Source organism: Spinacia oleracea, chromosome 3, assembly GCF_020520425.1.
Source record: "Spinacia oleracea cultivar Varoflay chromosome 3, BTI_SOV_V1, whole genome shotgun sequence".
In the NCBI taxonomy this organism is placed as follows: Eukaryota; Viridiplantae; Streptophyta; class Magnoliopsida; order Caryophyllales; family Amaranthaceae; genus Spinacia; species Spinacia oleracea.
This window is the reverse complement of record NC_079489.1, coordinates 129,496,837-129,511,164: the sequence shown is the minus strand read 5'-3', so window position 1 is coordinate 129,511,164 and position 14,328 is coordinate 129,496,837. Positions and strand designations below refer to the sequence as shown.

The window sequence follows — 14,328 nt, the reverse complement described above, 5'->3', positions numbered from 1 at the left end:
ACCGTCGTCTTGCCTATCTCGGTTGACTCTATTTCACACAGTGACGCAATATATCAAGGTTAGTTTATAATTGATTCTTGTTTTGCTTGGTCTTAAAATTCAGTTTCTCTTCAATTAGTTGAGCATAATGAGTTGATTATGCAGAGAATTTAGGCTAATCTTCTAATATTGGATGAATTTACAAATTAGGGTTTGATATTTATGGTTTGGATGTTTTGGATGTTTTCCCCCACCAGATGTGTGAGGATTTGATTTTTTAATTGGTTGGTCATGAGCTTGAAGATATAGCTATACTCGATATTAAGCCTTGGGTAATGCATGCTGAAGTTGCTGAGAAGTTTTTGTCCTTTGAAAACCAAGTTTTTCTAGCTGGTGATGCCGCTCATCGTTTTCCTCCAGCCGGTGGATTTGGTATGAGAAAATCTACTAATTTACTAGTTTCTTGAGTTGAGATGTGAGGCACATTTATGTATCGCAACTGTGCCTTGTAGCAATGTACTACTTTTTCATGCTATGTGTAGGCATGAATACTGGGATTCAGGATGCTCAAAATCTTGCTTGGAAGCTGGCTGCAGTTGTCAACGGTATTGCTCCAACCACACTTCTCAGCACATATGAAACAGAACGGAGGCCGGTATTGGCATATTTTCTTTGGTCTGCTATCTTATTTTTATTACTTCCTGAGTTTCTCGTACCTCAGTTTCCCATTTCTTAACCATTTTTCCGGTAATTGTCAGATTGCTATGTTTAACACTGTCTCTTATTCCTCAGTTTTTCATTTCTTAACCATTTTCCGGTAATTGTCAGATTGCCATATTTAACACTGCACTTAGTGTTCAGAACTTCAGAGCAGCCATGGAAGTCCCTGCTGCCCTTGGACTTGACCCTACAGTTGCAAATTCAGGTGCTCAAACTTCAATTGACTCGACATTCCCAACCAACTACTTTTAACTTCCTTATTCGTCATTTTTCTATTGCTGTTAGTCACATCTCATCAGTTGTTCAATCTTTTTTCTACCTGATGGTCTTGTGTTCAGCTTGTTTTTTTTCCTTTTGTCTTGCTATGTACCTTGCAGTTGCCCAGATGTCTTTGTCTCATGTTTTCTGTACTCAGCTCTAGTTTTGCATTGTTATGATTGACATAGAGTAATTATATCACAGTTTGTTGTGTGAACTCCGTTAAGGCTAGTTTCAACAACAGCTGCCCTCGTTCTATTTTTCCTAAGATGCTTGCTTGTTGAATTTTTTTTAACATTTTCAGACACAAGTCCTGATTTCCAGTTCCCACCTTTTTATATATGAGTTTTGCATTTGGCTTGGGAGCTATTTGAATTAAAAGCACAAAGCAACCAAAGTGTAGGATCTTTAAGACAGATGGTTTTATTTTGCAGCTATATATCCAAGTCCTGCAGCATCTAAAGCTGAGTTATGAAGTCATGATCAGTATGGTTTATTTCAGGATCACAGCCATGCTCAATGTGGAATTACAGAGGTATTCTACTAATTGTTTAATTTCAGAAAATAGGTTGATGCATTTTTTTGCTTGTATATACATATACTGCTTTCCAATTTCCATCACATGTCTTGTATTCCTGGCTGTCATCTCATGGCTTTCTGAATTAATGTTCTTTTATAATGTTATGTCTGTAAACAAATGGAATGAAGACGGTGTAGTAAACTGAAGGCCTTATTGAGTTGTTGACCGGCAGGCTGGATCATGTCCTTGATGCTTGTTACCATGGATCTAAGGTTAATGATGTCCAGTCAACACCTTTTATACCCTAAATTTCTGTCAGACCTGTTTTATACCAAGCCCACAGATATTGTTTAGCCTGAAATCTGATGTATATCTCAGCTGATTTGTTTTAAATTGGGAAAATGTCGGTGGTATGCCACTACTTTGGAAGCAAATCATAGCTCCATGTAATCATATTCTCATAGGTTAAGGTCTTCACTGACATATATAGATTTGAACTCATCAAGTCTAGAAAAATGATGAAAGATAAGTTAGGATTGGAGTCCAATCAGCCAATTTTCCTCTTTGACATGATGAATCTAGTGATTTTTCTTGTTTTCTTTGCTCACATTTAAGCTCGAACCGATCTCATGGAGTGATTGAGTACAAAGGGACATGTGCAGTAGCCTTGAAGGTTCTAGGAAATTCTGCCTTTTAATTTTCATATTAGCAACTCATTTGACTCTTATTACATGATTAATATGCATATTTTTAACTTTCTAAAACTCATTCCAATCTACATATGCACATTTTAAGGCTCATTGAGTCGTTATAGGTCATATTTAGAGCTAAAATAACATTTCCGCTCCCAACTTTGAACTAAAGAACCTAAGGACTCATTTGATTCTTATTACATGATTAATATAAATATTTTTAACTTTCTAAAACTCATTCGAATCTATTTATGCACATTAAAGGCTCATTAGGTCGTTATAGGTCATGTTTAGAGCTAAAATGACATTCCCGCTCCCAACTTTGAACTAAAGAACCTAAGGACTCATTTGATTCTTATTGCATGATTAATATGCATAGTTTTAACTTTCTAAAACTCATTCCAATATACGTATGCACATTTAAGGCTCATTGGGTCGTTATAGGTCATATTTAGAGCTAAAATGACATTTCCGTTCCCAACTTTGAACTAAAGAACCTAATGACTCATTTGATTTTTATTACATGACTAATATACATAGTTTTAACTTTCTAAAACTCATTCGAATCTATTTATGCACACTTAAGGCTCATTAGGTCGTTATAGGTCATGTTTAGAGCTAAAATGACATTTCTGCTCCCAACTTTGAACTAAAGAACCTAAGGACTCATTTGATTCTTATTGCATAATTAATATGCATAGTTTTAACTTTCTAAAACTCATTCCAATCTACGTATGCACATTTAAGGCTCATTGGGTCGTTATAGGTCATATTTAGAGCTAAAATGACATTTCCGCTCCCAACTTTGAACTAAAGAACCTAAGGACTCATTTGATTCTTATTACATGACTGATATACATAGTTTTAACTTTCTAAAACTCATTCGGATCTATTTATGCACATTTAAGGCTCATTAGGTCGTTATAGGTCATGTTTAGAGCTAAAATGACATTTCCGCTCCCAACTTTGAACTAAAGAACCTAAGGACTAATTTGATTCTTATTACCTAATTAATATGCATAATTTTAACTTTCTAAAACTTATTCCAATCTACGTATGCACATTTAAGGCTCATTGGGCCGTTATAGGTCATATTTAGAGCTAAAATAACATTTTCGCTCCCAACTTTGAACTAAAGAACCCAAGGACTCATTTGATTCTTATTACATGACTAATATACATAGTTTTAACTTTCTAAAACTCATTCGAATCTATTTATGCACATTTAAGGCTCATTAGGTCGTTATAGGTCATGTTTAGAGCTAAAATGACATTTCCGCTCCCAATTTTGAACTAAAAAACCTAAGGACTCATTTGATTCTTATTACATGATTAATATGCATAGTTTTCACTTTCTAAAACTCATTCCAATCTACGTATGCACATTTAAGGCTCATTGGGTCGTTATAGGTCATATTTAGAGCTAAAATAACATTTTCGCTCCCAACTTTGAACTAAAGAACCTAAGGACTCATTTTATTCTTATTACATGACTAATATACATATTTTTAACTTTCTAAAACTCATTCGAATCTATTTATGCACATTTAAGGCTCATTGAGTCGTTATAGGTCATATTTTTAACAACTTAATTATCTCTATAGTCTGCAACTATATCTTTTTATGCTTCAATGGAATGTAAAGATAATATCGTGAGTGTGAACTTTGGTACTCTATAGCTCATATATTTTCCTTCCATCTTGCAGGGATCGAGTCGATTGGAATTAGAAAGTCAACACGGCCTTAATTAAGGTTTGTAATGCATGATCTAAAGGGATCTAAGTGGCCGGATTAGAGAAATTTGTTAGACTAGCTCTCTAGCCTTTTGTCTTTATTTGTTAATATTAGATTTAATTTGTTAGAATAGCTAGCTAGGTGTTTAAAAATTGTAAACGTACGTACTATACGCTTTTCTCTATTGGGTTAATATAAATTAAGTTAATTTAATGATTTATTAATAAAAAAATAAGCAGATTCATACCTTTGCTATTCTGGTGTTGATTGGTGCGTGTACAGGTTTCAATACTCAATGGTGTATATATATAGATTTGGTTATTGCCATCTATTTTATATTTTAAAAGAATTTGGGAAAAAAAATAATGTTGTTGAAGGGGGCTTTTAATGTACGCCTCGACAACATATGAATTTATGGCGCCAATGTACAGGTATTGGCGCAAAAATACAGGTCTGTTGAGGGGGGCATTTAAGAAGTGAGCCTCAACAGAGGTGTCTGTTGAGGCGGGCTTTTGTAAAGCCCCCCACAACAGGTCCTTATTTTTCTCTTTGGTTTTGGGCTGTTGAGGCGGGCTTTTGAAAGCCCCCCACAACAGACCCCCTGTTGAGGCGAACAAAGCCCGCCTCAACAGCTATGTGAGCTGTTGAAGCCACGTCTGTCGAAGCGGGCCTTGTTCGCCTCAATAAGCCCAAAATGCCCCCCTCAACAGGTATTTTTTCCACTAGTGACCGTTTCAAATAATAAGTTTCCACCTCAGAACGTACTTGTTTAAAATCGGCATTCTAAGAAACCATTTTCTAGGCTAAGGACTACGCAAGACCTGATTCCAAATTAAATCTATTTAAGGCGGATACGTAGGCAATCCATGATTCGATCCAACCAATTTGCAAAAATATTAAAGCCTATAGAAAAACAAAAATAAAAAATAGAAGTCCCTTATTGAAATTTAATTACTTGCAATCCAAGTCGAAAGAAAAATTTAAGTCAAAGGAAGAATCCAAGTCATCAAGATGCCAAAATTAATGAGCACACGTCGAAAAATAATAAAGGCACGTACCCTTGCCAGAAGGAGCACTCACACTCCTAGGCACTTAGCCAAGACTCAAAAGATCGCTTTGCCTCAATTGAATGGGGGCTAGCGCAAGCGTCCATGACCTCTAAAGTACTCAACTTGACCCTCCCTAAAGAGAACTAACTCACTTAAAGACCTTCTTTCACCACTAGACATAGTCGTTCGCTTAAAGACCTTCTTTCGCCACTAGACACAGTCATGATTGCCAACAAGTAGTAAAGGCAGTAAGCTTGCAATAAAGAGGATTGTTCTACGGCATCGCCCCATCGTTCCTTCGAACTCAGGACACCCGTTCATGGTAATTCAAATGCTTGCTAATCCCCTTTGAAAAAAAATCAGACATTGTCAATAGGTCTTGGCACTTAACCAAGGCTCACCCTACTCAGACATATGACACGGGCATCTGAAATCGAAATCAAAAAGCATCATTAATGAGAAGACATAACAGCAACTGGGGGCTAAAAAATTGAAATGAAAGAGCTAAGGAAAGAACTAAGTATACCTTGACCTTTTTGTGCAGACATACACCAAATAAATCTAAGTCAATTTGAAAACGGTTTATATTCCCGCAATTCCGGAAAAGATAGGCCCTAAAAGCCCAAAGCATGTGCCACACGAGTAATATCTTGACGCTTGCACCCTGGCTTCCAGCAAATCCTTAGACAGCATTCCAAAAATCGTAACAGTATTTTGATTCACTCATGTAATCCTGCACGAACCCTTCTATAAGTCAACTTACTTAGGACACCTCGGATTGTACACAGTAAGACTCGGATTTCAAACAATTTTCAAAGACTTCTTCGAACATAATAAAGAATCATTGGTTTAATCTAAGTATGCGTTTATCTCGACGTTGCAAGTGAGTCAAAAAGATTTCTAAATATGATTATGGGTAAAGAAAGGCACCTAGCTTTTGGGCAAGGCACACTTCAACATGTGACTACCTTGACCATGGCAATGTCGCACAATACGACATTTACAAGAAAAGTAGCAAATCACTACTCGAACGTACCTCGCACTAAACGAGTCTGGTTCAAACTATTCATGATCCGTGTCACCATGAATGCATAAAAACGTATGCCAAGCATTATAGCACCAAGCCAATCCCGTAGCTACCATTGGGGGCTTGAGAAAAACACTCTAAAAATGCTCGAAATGACGATTTTATCGCAAATTCTCGACGCTAATGCTATACACACGTCATAGGGGCACAATCCTAAGGTTTGATCATGTAAAATGAACCTTAAAATGGCTACAACCCCTCCTAAATTCTAAGCGCTACTTAGAATATATAAAGTCACCCCACTAACAAGGGTAACTGAAAATCGCGAGTCACCAAAACTCCGATCAAACTACTGCACATAACGCTCGCCCTACAAGCGCCCGTTACACAGTCTACGCCGTTCCAAAGCAAAAGCGAAAGAAAAATCAAGGATAAACAAAAAAAAGGAACATCTATGAATCCTCGCATCGAACGAAGTAATAAGCCATGCACACCCACGCAGAAGGTGCTACACTTGTTCGAGCACCAGAACGAGGCGTGATGAAGTACTCCAATGCAAAAAATAAATAATGATATCCCAACACCTGGAGAAATGTTCTAATACATGCGGTTGGGCCACACAAGCCTACGTCGCACCATAAGTTCAACCATCCCACGGTACAAGTCTAAAAAAAGAGAGTAAGGCATATTGCACTAATGCGGGCACGACCAAAGAGCATGTGTAAAAGAGGCAAAGACTACTTATCGCCCAAAATCAAAATGCAAGCCACACGACTTCTACATTAAGGATTAAAGGTAGCAAAATATTACCTACCACGGAAGGGATAGCTCGCACCTACACGAGCGGAACCCCAAGGCATCTTTCTCGAAAGAACCTACAAAAATCGTACGCCAAAAGGAAGCATCCCAACATGCATACTTGGGGGCTCCAAGCTACGAAACAACCATGGAAAAATAATAAAATCTCGAAGCAAATGTTTGAACAATCGAAAGGGCACGATGTTTGAGCCCACTTCATGAATGGGCCTGAACCCTACCAAAGCTTCTAAGCAAACTATTCAACATCAGTCATTGCTCAAAAAAAAATGATTCAAGCGAACTGATTAATGGACCGCACGCAACGGCCATTCTATGAACGCTCGTTCGCACGTACATTCTAAGTATCGAACATTCACGAACACGTTCAAAAGGGAAAAATATATATACGTTCAAAATAACAACAAGATCGATCAAAGTCTTACGCCTCAAGGTATGTTCCTCGGGCCATATAGACTCGCTCGACTATTGCAAAAACTGTACGCCTTAAGAGCGATAATTCCTTTAAAAAATCGCCCCAAAGCGACAAACCCCGTAGTCCACCAATCAGCTACGGCTTCTTGAGAAATCATCACGAGAAAGTCCTGCCTGGGAAATCAACTCAATTAATTGTGATCTCTAAAATTCTACGAGAATACGTAGAATTTCCAAATAAAGAAAACGAACGAACGAACAAGAGGCCAACTGTGTCACCAAAAAACCTCGCCAGAAATCATTTTCAGCGCCCAGCGCTGGGCGCCGAAATCTTTAACGCCCAGGCATGGGCGCCGAAAATGATCCCAGACCCAGAAAAGGCTCTGACTTCTATAGGGCCCTGCCGTATCCATTCGACTCGAAAATTGCCGATTTCTTTACTAAAAGTCGCACCTCACGGCTTTGTTAAGAGTAGCACACCACTACAAAGATCGCTCGCACTTACGAGCACAATCCCAAACATGATCAAGGACATCACAAAATGCGTATCCCAAAGGAATCTCTTTGACAAGAAATGACCATCAAGCACGAATGCTTGGGGGCTCGAAAAAAAATATATATTTCAAAAGAGAGTATGCAAAGTTAAAACAATATTCCCAGACTACGCTGTACGAAGTCCCGTGTTTGGATAACCTCAAAAGATAAAACCGGATTACGACCTCAAGACAAAGGTCGCCGTTGATACTTATACATAGTCCCCTAATCAAGGACCCAAGTAGTGGCAAAATTGAGCCGTAAAGACTAGCTCAAAACCATGAAAGATGATGACCACGAGACAATGGTCCGTCTAAGCACGTTGTCAACCCACATTCAGGTTGCAACTAAATCCGAGCATCCCTCGAAAGAAAATAAAAAAAAAACAAAAAACAGGCTCGCCCACCTTCAGCGGGCGGGGTCTGCGCCACTAACCGCTCAGGTCCTCAGTTTTCGAAAAATAAAATCTTCAAATTCAAAATAGGCTCGCCATCTTTAGCCGGCGGGGTCTACGTCACAAACCGCGTAGGTCCTTATTTTCAAAAAAAAGCAAACAAACTTCAAAAAAGATTCGTCCACTTCTTTCGGACGGGGCGTCCACCCTTAGCGGACAGGCTCGCCATCTTTAGCCGGCGGGGTCTGCGCCACTAACCGCGCAGGTCCTTAGTCGCTGCAGCGATAACTTTTTCTGGTTTTCCCTTTTTTCCAAAAATTAAAGGATTGGTTTTCCGTTTTTCCAAAAAAGAACGATGTGAGTAGTTTTCCTTTTTTCCAAAAATTAAAGGATTGGTATTCCGTTTTTCCAAAAAAGAACGATGTGAGTAGTTTTCCCTTTTTTCAAAAATTAAAGGATTGGTTTTCCGTTTTTTTCCAAAAAAAAGCGATGTGAGTAGTTTTCCCTTTTTTTCAAAAATTAAAGGATTGGTTTTCCGTTTTTCCAAAAAAAGAACGATGTGCTGGATTTTCCTTCGTTTTACGTCCCATAAAAACAAGGGGGTTTTCTCGTTTAGCTAACCCTGAAAATGAGAATCTTTAAAAACCTTTTACCTCGTGATTGGGCTTGGCCAGGCCCAATTACACTTTATAGCTTTGATTTCGAAAACATCTGTAGCTACTCCCAATGACAAAGTGAGGGAGTTTCTACACCTCTTTAGATACTTCCAATGACAAAGTGAGGGAGTTTCTATACTATCCGTTGACAAATCCCAATGACACGTGAGGGATATGTCGACACTTCAAGTGATGACCCTTAAGTCAAATGTTATCACTCGGGGGCTCGTGAGACCCTCGCAAAACAAGTCACATACACTATGGCTTGTGTGACGCACTCCGTCTGGTACTTTGACCATCGTCTCATCCCGAGACTCAGTCAAAGTGGGGGCTAACTGTAGACACCTAGTTTTGTCCCCATTCCCGAAAGGGAAGGTTCGATGATGAGAACATAAATCTCCACTTGGCAACACATCTCCTATAAAATAACGAATCTCAATCACCCTTTTCATTTCACCCAAAACCTGCTATTTATAGGGACCTGCTATTTATGAAAACCTGCTAAAAATAGTAACTACCGTAATGGGTAGTTGTTAAAAGTGGCAAGTTATAAAAGATAGAAACCTGTCAGAATTAGGTGTTGCACTCCAACATAAATCCTAAATGAGATAGAAATTACAAGAGGAATCTTATTCCCAATATGATTCGAAAATAAGAGTTACGTATTGATTAAAATTCTAACGAGCCTAGAGTTCGTAACGGGCCCAGACGCATTCCATCATAAAGTTAATACGCGGTAAAAGACTCGAATAAGTCTCAAACACTCCGGATTCTAAGAGTCCAAGTCTGATAAAGAACTCGGCCCAAACATCATTTTCAACGCCCAGCCCTGAGCGCTGAAATTGCCTGGATCCCATTTTCAACGCCCAGAGCTGGGCGCCGAAATCTTTAACGCCCAACCCTGGGCGCTGAAAATACCTGGGACGTGTTCTCTCGTAATTCTTCTTGGATTAGAGCTCTACAATTCTATCTTTACACGAACTCTTCCCTATAAATACAGCCCCAAATTTAACGTGAACACGACACACAATTCATTATTCTGAGTATTGACTCCAACCCCTAAGCCTAAGCCTCACGCTGCGAAATTGATCACGCGTTCTGTCGCAATCGATCCAAAAATCAAACAGAACGTATCCTGTCCAGAAGTTTGAGATTCGTTAAATAAAAGGAGAAATAGCAAAGTCAAAGTGGTTAGTTTTCTGAGAACCGTGACGCACCTCTCAAGGGTGCGTCGTAATGTGCCCCTTCGCATGATTTAATTGCTTTCCTCGCCCTTTTATGAACTGTTAAACTAATCAAATCTGATTGTTCTATCACGCATAATAAAGATAATATGTTGGGAAATTGGATTATCATGCTAGGTCCCTTAAAACACTCTAAATCAGATAATCGCGATCGATCTAGTATTATATGTTGCATATTGTTAAAATCAACTCAAATTAGTTTAATAGTTAACGCATGTCCCTTCAATTATTTATGCTGAGCTAGTAAGGATTTCCTGCCTCTGGAGTTATCGAAGAGCGAGTACTCCTCTCGGTAGTTACAGTCCCCCGAACCCTCAATCTCTACCTTGCGGGTGTATGTTGAGAGATCCCCACACCAGGGATCACAAGGGAACCTACGGCCGTCGTGGTCAAACATAATTGCACTCCCTTTATGTCACGATAACCGGGCTTTGTCAGTTTTTCTCATTGTCGTTAAAAACTGAATGGTGACTCCTATATTACTAGTCAATTGGGTGTAAACTCACAGGAAATCCAATTACACTTGATTTGACAAAAAGAAACGTCACACCCACGAGGGACGAGGTCACGCAATAGCCTCGTGCTTTTTCGACCCCCTCACACTACCTATGTTGTTTCCTGTACCCTTTTATTCGGTGACTAACCATATTACAAGCCCATTAAGCCCCATTGGTTACTAGTCCCAAGCTTGGCTTGGGGGGAGCTATTAGTGAGTGAGGCGAGGGAGTTGTAGTGTGTTTCATTTGAGCACGACTTCGGTATTGGATAAAGAAAGGGAGTTCTTCTTATTCTTGTGTGGTGATTAGAAAAAAAATTAAGTAAAATATGAGAAGAATTGAGAATGTGAAGGTTCCCAATAAGAAGAAAAAGGAAAAAAAAAAGAAAAAAAAATTGAGCAAAAAGAAAAAAATCATTACTTTTGGAAAAATTCAAAGCATTAATTTCACTCCAGTATTGCAATTCCATATTCCTATGAGTGATCGGGTTATATAGATGAAAAGGTGAAAAGGTATTGTGTGGTTTATTTGTAGCATTCTCATGTGTTGAGTGGGAGAGTTGTGGTCATTGTTTATTTTTTTATTATGAGATTTGCTAGGATTTTGGCTCCCCAAAGCTAATTCTTTGAGCTCACATTTTATCCAAATTTACCGAAACCCTTACCTAAGCCCAACATTACAAGATTTGAAGACCTTCCGACCTTTATGCATAGAGTCATATTAATGTGAAAGTAGTTGTTTATTAATGCAAGTTATGACATGACATATTCCGAGTCGACTGTTAGCTAGGTTGAGTGCATTTTCTTTTAAACACACGAGTGTTGTGAGTTTGCGAGGGCATTGTTCACATACATTGTTGGGAGGAGAGCGAACGGGTACATTTTTTACCCGCCACACAAATGAGTGAAGAGTGTGTAAGCACTAGTCTTGAATTCCATGTATACTTGTGGTTCGCTCTGCGTGACGATTGTTAGGGAGGATTTGTGGTCGAATAAATTTGATTGGTTGGCATTGATGCATGCTTGTTGGATTTTACCTTGAATCGTATCCATTGTTTTGAGATGTGTTGGGGATGAAGTTGATTTATGTATTCATCGATGATTTCCTTGCTTAGGGACAAGCAAGGATCTAGCTTGGGGGAGTTTGATATATGCGTTTTATATAGAGTTTTCACCCCTGTCCCTTAGTACTTTTTGATCTCAAATGAGCTCTTCGGAGCGATTTTTAGTACTAATGTGCTCCTTGTAGTGTGTTTGTAATTTCAGGTTCATCATTGTAATAATTATCATATTTGTGTGAATTTTCTACTCATTTGAATCACTACAAGAGATTATGTACTTACGAGAGCGCCAACACTGAGTTGGAAAAATTTTCAAGCAAAACGAATAGTGAAATAAGTAGAAAACTGAATCTCGACCACTTTTTTTTTATCATAACGCAAGTTATACAACTCCAAATGCAGCGATTCAAATTGAGTTGGATTCTAGACTTCAAGATCTTTCCAACGAGTGGTCACTCGCCTAATTCCGACTTATAACGAAGGAGATATAGTGTTTTTAAGATACGGGATCGTGCAGTTTGACGAGCAAATCGCCCGATCGGGCGGCCCATTTCCCGATCGCCCGATCGGGCGGCCCATTTCCCGATCGGGCGACGACAACCCCTGGGCGCGGTTTATAGCTTATGTTTCCGGTTTTTTCTTCTACTTTTGGGCAAGAATATAAATATAGCCTTTAGTCATCTTATTTCAGCATCTTATTTTTTAGACTCTTAGTTTATTACTTAGTTTTATTCTCTCTCTAAACTTTTGTTAATTACTTTTATTATTCAATTCAAGTTTCAAGCTTTAAATTTCATCCTTTGTTCTTCAATTTGGTATTTCTTATTTCTTTCCTTCGTTATTCAATTTTAATTATGTTTTCATTAATCATGTTTGCTTTGTTTAAATTAAAATTAAATATGTGTGAGTAGTTTATATTCTAGGGTATTGGGAATCCATGAATTAATATGAAGGGATGATTGAATGTTGTTGATTGTTGGTATTGTGGATAATTCCTATTGATTGGTTTCATTTACTATGCGATTAGATTTGCGCAGGTTTAATTGTATTAGTCTAGCAATATCAGGTTAAGATTCGAGAGATGCAATTTGATATTTAGGCTTGTTTCAATAGGTAGAATTGGGATTAATACGTAGCGAGAGCCCGTTAATTCTAAGTCTATGATTAGTATCGATTCGAGAGAGCATGCTAGTCTTATTAACTGTTTTATTGATTATTAGTGATTATTTATCATTCTGGATTGTTGTTTATTGGTGAACCTATGCCCTAGACCTTTTAATATCTTAATTCCTCTTTGTTTAATTATTGTCGTAGTTTTAATTTACAAATCAACCAACTTTCTTGTTTCTAAATAGTCTAGACCCTAGTTTTAGTAATAGAAAGAACGCCTGTTTCCCTGTAGATACGATCCCTACTTCCCTTACTATCTTGTTAGTGGACTTAGGTTTATCTTTGATTAGGTGATACGACTTTAGCCTATCACTGATCTGGGATTCCTTTGTGGATAGGAAAGGTGATAACCAGGATATCTGCGAGTCTCCTCCCCCGTTTCCTTTCTTGAATTCCCCTACTGAGCTGGACGACACCCTTGAGTAATTTCTCACACTCTTGGGTGATCTTGGAGTCGGCCCCTCCAAACTTGTAGGCGTCCCCCTTGGTTCTTCTTCCGAGCGATGGCCCTTCCCTGTGGCCCATTAGTCGCTCTGCATCAGTTATGGCGGCCGAGAGGGTGTCAACCTTCGCCCTCAAAACTTCACACTGCCCCATTCTTTCAACCCGTGAACAAAGTTGAACAACCGATCATTCTCATTCATGTCTCGGATATCCAACATGCAAGCCGAGTATTCCTTCACATAGTTGCGTATGGAGCCCTTATGGTGGGACATCCGATCCTTCCTGTAGCTTCATTCTTGCAACAAACTCGATGTTCTCGGGGTAGAACTAATCTTTAAGTTCCTTCTTGAACTCTTCCCATGTATCTATCTTTACTTTCCCTTCTACGATGTCGGTGTGCTTTGTGCGCCACCATAGCTTCCCATCATCCGACATATGCATGGTTGCGGTATCTAGTGGCGGAGCCAGGATTTCACGGATGGTGGGTCACCATCGTCCACCGCTCACCTTACAATCAATAATCAATGCTCAAATATAAAATTTTACTACTTAAAAAAAAAAGTATCCCAAAAGTAACATGTACCAATATTGCAACAAAAAAATAGTTCAAAATTACAATATGTTTTGATATCTTTCTATAATATCATTCATATTAACATTCAAAAACAAATCTTTTCTAGATAAGTAATCAAACAATCATTCAACATTTGATCTCCCATCAACGAGAGGTATGCATTTCATCCACAGTTGGAATCCAAACTAAATCCAAATTTTCACTTTAGAATAAAGGTTTTAGTGTTTTACAATCAAAAGAATTTGACAACACAAAAATAAAAGAATTAAGACACAAATAGCATACGTATCAGTAATAATAATAAAGAAAAATAGCATTGCATAATCTAAATGGGTTCAATTAGTTAATGAACAATCTTACTGGGAGAGTTCACACAAATTCATAAATAATATCAATCTAAATTATCTAATGCCACTGAAAATAGAAAACATAATAACAAATTAGCAAGTGGCAACCAACAAGATTACAATTTTGAGGAAGAAAACAAGTAGAAGCACAAATGCCAATTTAAATTCAAATTTACAAGGAATTAAAAGTGAGGAACCC

The 14,328-nt window shown here is 38.3% G+C and overlaps 1 protein-coding gene across 1 annotated transcript; it reads left to right on the top strand.

Annotated features, from left to right (window-relative positions):
• Positions 1-276: 276 nt before the first annotated feature.
• LOC130470071 (FAD-dependent monooxygenase apdD-like) lies at positions 277-1,785 on the top strand. Its single transcript, XM_056839640.1, has 6 exons — positions 277-411; positions 522-634; positions 808-904; positions 1,038-1,099; positions 1,392-1,492; positions 1,710-1,785. Exons 1-6 carry the CDS (start codon positions 315-317, stop codon positions 1,783-1,785), a joined length of 546 nt encoding a protein of 181 aa, XP_056695618.1. The 5' UTR covers positions 277-314.
• Positions 1,786-14,328: the final 12,543 nt, after the last annotated feature.

Excerpts from the sequence above, each read along its gene's own strand:
- LOC130470071 (XM_056839640.1), top strand. The coding sequence starts at position 315 with ATGCATGCTGAAGTTGCTGAGAAGTTTTTGTCCTTTGAAAACCAAGTT. Across the intron at positions 635-807 it reads ATGAAACAGAACGGAGGCCG|ATTGCCATATTTAACACTGC; the intron begins GTATTGGCATAT and ends GGTAATTGTCAG. Across the intron at positions 905-1,037 it reads CCCTACAGTTGCAAATTCAG|CTTGTTTTTTTTCCTTTTGT; the intron begins GTGCTCAAACTT and ends TCTTGTGTTCAG.